A 6,613-nucleotide genomic window follows, 5' to 3' on the forward strand; every position below is an offset into this window, starting at 1 on the left:
TAAGAATCAATCTTGTTTGCTGAAAATAAAAGTATTCATTAAAATCTTTATGCATATGTAATCATTCTTAGAACTTAACCATATGTTTTTATTAAGAGTATTATATTAATATTTTGGACAGGTATTTATAAATTTAATCTTACTGTAGGTATTATATTTGGACTTTGAGTAAGATATAAAGTTTGAATATGTTTTTTTTTTTTTCATTTATGAATCTAGAAAAAAAAAATCTTGAAAAAGAATAGCAACCAAATATATGGGATAGTTTTTTTTTTCTTTTTTTAACTTAGAAAGGGATTAGGCTTTTTTAATTACTATTCTTCTATTTAATTTATTGCAAAAAAAATAATTATTTTCTTTTATATTTTTCATATTTTACAATATTAAGAAATATTAATAACACAGCTGATAGTAATTTGTATGAAAGATTAATTAAATGAATCATACATAATTTTTAATATTAAATAATTAAATATATAAATCCATAATCTAATGTCAAATGTAAAGCAGTGGTATAGTAAAATGTGGCAGAGAATCTACTAAAACTTGGAATTCTTCTGCTGTGGGTACAAGCCAACAACATCATGTAGAACAAATTCATTGGGCTGCTATTTCAGAGTTCATCATTTATTTATTTAATTTTTTTTTTGTAAGGGTTTTAATATTCTTAAGGAGACTGGAAAAATAGAATAAACTCACTTTTTTCACTTAATCTGTTAGCTACTTCCTTAGATTTTTAAAAATTACTTCTATTTAATAGAATGTTAGCTCACTCCTTTGATTATTTTTATTGGAGTTTATCATATACATCACAATTAATAGAAAAACGACACATATATATAAATATTTTATATTTTAATATTCAATGATTGAGACATATTTTATTATTTGAAACTAATAAATACATGTCAATTATTTATTGGTTTAGTATATAGATTAAAATATACAGCTAAGCAAGAAATTTTTTATTTTTATTTTTTTTATTATTAAAAGGTAAATCCCAAAATGAGATATTGTGACCTAAGTGAGATCAAAAATTATATATATGGCCTTGTTTGGATTTATTGGTAGTAGAATAATAACCAAAAAGACAATAAAATTAATCCAAACTATTAAATAGGAACTTGGATCTTTTTTTGTTTTGAAATTATTCTATATGCATCAGTGACTATTAATTAGAACATGAAAAAAGTTCTGAGTGTCATTGTCTCAAATAGGACTACTTGTTGTAAGGAGGTTTAATTAATTATTTATTTTTATATTAATAATGCACTTAAATTTCATCAATCTTAATTAATTTATTGTATCAATTAATCCAACCATTAATTAAACTTAAATCATGCTACTTCTAGAACAATTTATTAAATTTAAATATTTGATTACATACGATTTACTAGTATTTTTTGGGTATTATTGTTTGGAATAATATTTTTAATATCTTAATTTTTAATATTTTATATTTTTAAATAATGATTATAGAAAAAGCATAGTGACTATTTTATTTTATTTTTTCTAAAAATAAGTGAGAGATTAGCTAGCAAAATACATGGATTAAACTCGTGACAGTACATAAAATTAATTTCTTTTTTTAAAGGGAGAAAAAAAGGGGGAACACAGCGGTTAAGAAGTTAGAGGGAAGAATGGAAGGGGGTCCACTAAACAAAGTGGCGTAGTAGCTGGCAAACCGGTCTTGACAGTCTGGTTTCTTCCCTCACTTCTCTTCTTTTAAGCCCTTCCTTTCTTTCTCAATTTCTCTGTTCATCTCGCTCTCACTCTTTCTCTTCTTCAGATTCTTTCTTTTCTCTCGTCATTCTTTTTCTTTTTAATTATTTTCTAGACCTTCATCAGAACATCATAAATCTTTTACCATGGCTGAGGAGACCCAGAAGCCGGCTGCACCAGAGGCACCATCAACAACAACAACAACAACAACTGAGGAAGTAGTGGTGGTGGAGAAGCCTGTTACTGAGAAAGAACCAGTGCCTGCACCAGAACCTGAGCCAGAAGCACCGGAAAAGCCAGCACCTGCGGAAGAGGTAGCTATTGAAGAAGCTGTTGTTGAAGCAATGAAAGGGGAGGACAAACCGAAGGAGGGAACTGAGGAAGTGAAGATTTCTCAATCTGTGTCTTTCAAGGAGGAAACGAACGTTGTTGGTGAATTACCTGAAGCTCAAAAGAAAGCTCTTGATGAGTTTAAACAACTTATTCAAGAAGCTCTTAATAAGCATGAGTTCACTGCTCCACCACCGCCACCATCTCCTGTTAAAGAGGAGGAGAAGAAGGTGGCTGAGCCTGAAAAAACTGAAGAGCCAAAGGTTGAAGAGAAAACTACCTCTGATGCTCCGTCAACTAGCGAAGAACCTAAACCTGTGGGGGCTGAGAGTGAGACTGCAGCCCCGCCGCCTCCTGTGATGGAAGTGAAAGAGGAGGAAAAGGTGGTTGAAGAGAAAAAAGAGGAGAAAGTCGAAGAAAAAGTTGATGTGAAGGAGGAAACGAAGGAGGCGGCACCAGTTGTTGTCGCGGAAGAGGTTGTTGTCTCGAAGATTTCTACTGTGGATGAGGACGGAGCCAAGACAGTAGAGGCTATTGAGGAAACCGTAGTAGCTGTTTCTGCTCCTCCTGCTGCTGTGGAAGAGCCAGCCGCACCAGCAAAAGAAGCTGAGGCAGCTCCCGTAGAGGAGACCAAAGCAGAGGAGACTCCTGCACCACCACCACCGCCACCAGAGGAAGTTTTCATCTGGGGAATTCCAATTCTTGGAGATGAAAAGAGTGATGTGATCCTCTTGAAATTCCTGAGAGCTAGGGATTTCAAGGTTAAGGATGCTTTCACTATGATCAAGAACACTGTACGCTGGAGAAAAGAGTTTGGAATCGATGCTTTGCTAGAAGAAGACCTTGGAAATGAATTGGAGAAAGCTGTGTTTATGCACGGATTTGATACGGAAGGTCACCCTGTCTGCTATAATGTTTTTGGAGCTTTCCAGGAGAAGGAATTGTATCAGAATTGCTTTGCCGATGAGGAGAAGCGTGTGAAATTCTTGCGATGGAGGATTCAGTTCTTGGAGAAGAGTATCAGAAAGCTTGATTTCAGCCCTAATGGTATTTGCACAATAGTTCAGGTCAATGATCTCAAGAATTCTCCTGGACCTGCTAAGAGGGAGCTGAGGCAGGCCACTAATCAAGCACTTGCTATACTTCAAGATAACTATCCTGAATTTGTGGCCAAACAGGTAAATGATTGTTTAATTTTATTCATGATTCTTCAAATTTTTTTATCTTCTTTTTCTATGTTTGAATCTTGGAATGATATGGGTCTTGGTCTTTGAAGGTATTCATCAATGTTCCATGGTGGTACCTTGCATTTAATAGGATGATCAGTCCTTTCCTGACACAAAGGACCAAGAGCAAATTTGTATTTGCTGGTCCATCCAAATCTGCAGAGACCCTTTTCAAGTAAGTGCGGAAACACCTTTTTTTTTTTCTCTTCTTTTTTTTACATCTATCATTAATGTTTCTGTAAGACTTCATCGAATTTAATTGCTTAAATTCATTTTCTGTTCTTTCTTCTTTATTAAATTAGTCATTAATATATTCCTCTTGCTAACATAATCAGGTACGTAGCTGCTGAGCAAGTGCCAGTTCAATATGGTGGACTAAGCAGGGAAGGTGTTCAAGAATTCAGTGTCAGTGACGCTGTCACTGAGGTTACAATTAAGCCAGCAACAAAACACACTGTTGAGTTCTCATTTTCTGAGGTGAGCTTCCTAAATTTAAAGTCAAACCCTGAATGTAAAAAATCAATACAATTAACAACGGTACTAATAAAATCGGATTACTGAATCTGCAGAGATGCCTTCTGGTTTGGGAACTCAGAGTTGTGGGTTGGGATGTGAGCTATGGAGCTGAGTTCGTGCCAAGCGCAGATGATGGTTACACTGTTATTGTATCAAAAGCAAGAAAGGTTAGCCCAAGCGATGAGCCTGTTATCTGCGACACATTCAAGATTAGCGAACCCGGCAAGGTAGTGCTCACCATTGATAACCAAACTTCCAAGAAGAAGAAGCTTCTCTATAGGTCCAAGACCAAACCCCTCTCTGAATAAGCTTTCAATAATCAATGGATGGAATTGGAATTGCAGAAATAAGGAAGGAAGGAAGGAAGGAAGGAAGAAAGGAAGAAGGGTCTTTTGTTCTTGGAAGAAGAAAAAACAACTGGGGTTTTTGTTTTTCTTGTTTAAATTTAATTTTGTTCTATAAAAGTCTGGGGCATTTATTTATAATTTTTTATTAGTTTATTTTTCTTTTCTTGGGGGGGTTTATTTTTGTTATTTGGTGTTTGATTGGATACAGAATTACTGGTAAAAAAAAAAAAAGAAAATGTCTTGGATGCATTGGGAAGACACAGTTGAGGTACTATGTATTGTGGGATATGAATGTGTGTAATGTGTCTCCAATGTGCACAGTATCTATGTTTATCATTCTTGAATCTTGATACTCTTGCCTGTAAAATTTGTGTAAATTTGATGGTGTAAAACTTTATTTTAATCTTCTTACCCTTTTTGTTATTATTGTTATTATTTTCTAAATATTTTAATTTGAGTAAGCTATTTGAAAATTTGTTTTCTTGTTAAGAAGACAGCTAATTGAAAGTGATTTTAAATCTTTGGAGTTTTCTGAAATTGATTTTAAGGTTTCTTTTGGTAAGAATTAGGAGAGCATCAACTGGACAACTCTTTCTTGTCCTTATGTTTTTCCTTTTCCTAATATCTAAAAAAGCTTCTCCAATGCAAAAAAATCAAACAGCATTGCTGTTTTGTGTTTCTCCATACACTTTTTGTCAACTTATGCTGTTATCTTTATCATTAAGTGGCACCTAACCAGGACTTTTTAATTATTATATTGATACGTACGATGAGGATTATTCTATTATTACCCATGTATCATATTCACCTTAGGATAAAAATATTTCTATATTCATTGCATATATATAATATAAATAAAAATTACCTCTTCTCATTATATGATTAAATATTTATTTTATATACATTAGTGGACATTTAATAAATAAATGGTATATATATGTAAACTAATACTTTATATATTTTAAATACTGAACTATTAATATGTATTTTATCTTTTAAATATAACAATTTATATACTCATTTATCCGTCTGATATTTTAAAATCAACCCATTAAATCCGTTAAATTTTCATATATTTGACTCCAATTTCTATTAATTATCTCATTGATCCTAAAAATTTTAAAATTTACCTTCGGTTTCTATTAATGTCTCCACCAACCTTTAAAATCCTCAAATTTTTAAAAACTTACCTCCAGTCTTAATTAATTTCTTATATTTGATCTAATTCTTATCAATTATTTTTGCTTTTGTGTTCAGTGACAAAAGTTCCTAGATTTATTACTGACCCCTCAAATAATACTTTTTGAAATTTATTACTTTTACCACAAGAGTAATATATGGTAAAATTTCTTTCTGGATTAGTTTATTTTACAAAGTTTAACTTGTGCTTGAAATCATATTCCATGTTTCCAAGGAGAAAAGGGGAATGTTACTATATTGTTTACTATTGACTTTATTCATAAATTAACCCCAAAAGCTCAAAACTTTAGCTTAAAATAGAGAAGGGGCAGTAAATCTGTCAAGCACTTTACAGAAAGGCAAAGAAAAAGCAAAGTAACACATTCTGTTGGGTGTCTTCTTCTTCTTCTTCCTTTTTTTTTTTTTCGGAGATGATAGCAAGTCTCTCTTTATTTGTTTGCCATGTCTCCACAGGATTTCGGCTATTTTTATTTGTTTATTTATTTATTAATGTTGATTCTTTCATAGGATAGGGATCCAATCCAAGGTTTAGCCACTAATCATTTTCTCCACCCACCTTAATAAAGAAAAGAAAAGAAAAGAAAAAAAAGAAGGAAAGATTGAGAGTGATTTTGATTTGCTTATTGCTTTTACTAATTTATATCAATCAACAGCTACAAAAGCCATTTGCAATTTGATTATTGGGAAATGGGAAGGGACTCAATGCTCACATTTGAATTATGCCCTGTAAATTCTATCTGGTCTCAATGATAAAATTTGATTCAATAATAAAAACTCACCACTTAATTTTCTTATAATTATTGAATGCTTAATGGGTTCTGATTACATTACTTAAAAATTCAATATAAAAATGATAAACTGTTATCAATGTTAACAGATGATTAAAAAAATTAAATTTAGAGATTATATTTTTATAATTTATCTTTTAATATATACGGAAATTGAACGATATGAATCTAATTGCTTGATATTTTTATTTGTGATAATTAAAATAGTTTTGAATTTGAATTTTTCTATTGTTTCAAATATTAATAAAAAAATTATTATATTTATAGTTAAAAATGTATTCCACTATAGGGCTTTAGGCCACTAATCAACACTAATGAAAAAGAATAATCCAATAATTTAATCAACAATGATTAGCAAAGGCACATGAGATTCTTTGGTTTAACAATGACTTTTAACATTACTTTGCATAAATATATTTCGTGGAAAAGTACCAAATCAACCTCATGTGAATAAGAATTATATTTATTTATTTATTTATTTGAA

The 6,613-nt window shown here is 31.5% G+C and overlaps 1 protein-coding gene across 1 annotated transcript; it reads left to right on the top strand.

Moving 5' to 3' along the window:
• The first annotated feature begins 1,674 nt into the window (after positions 1-1,674).
• On the top strand, positions 1,675-4,552 carry LOC8281630 (patellin-3). Its single transcript, XM_002521755.4, has 4 exons — positions 1,675-3,230; positions 3,329-3,453; positions 3,614-3,755; positions 3,848-4,552. The coding sequence occupies exons 1-4, from the start codon at positions 1,869-1,871 to the stop codon at positions 4,100-4,102; spliced, it is 1,884 nt and encodes a 627-aa protein (XP_002521801.1). The 5' UTR covers positions 1,675-1,868; the 3' UTR covers positions 4,103-4,552.
• The last annotated feature ends 2,061 nt before the right edge of the window (positions 4,553-6,613 follow it).

The sequence above is a fragment of the Ricinus communis genome, chromosome 2 (assembly GCF_019578655.1).
Source record: "Ricinus communis isolate WT05 ecotype wild-type chromosome 2, ASM1957865v1, whole genome shotgun sequence".
Classification (NCBI taxonomy): domain Eukaryota; kingdom Viridiplantae; phylum Streptophyta; class Magnoliopsida; order Malpighiales; family Euphorbiaceae; genus Ricinus; species Ricinus communis.

Coding starts and splice junctions, on each gene's coding strand:
- LOC8281630 (XM_002521755.4), top strand. CDS start 1,869: ATGGCTGAGGAGACCCAGAAGCCGGCTGCACCAGAGGCACCATCAACA. Junction 3,454..3,613: donor TCTGCAGAGACCCTTTTCAA/GTAAGTGCGGAA, acceptor TAACATAATCAG/GTACGTAGCTGCTGAGCAAG. Junction 3,756..3,847: donor TTGAGTTCTCATTTTCTGAG/GTGAGCTTCCTA, acceptor CTGAATCTGCAG/AGATGCCTTCTGGTTTGGGA.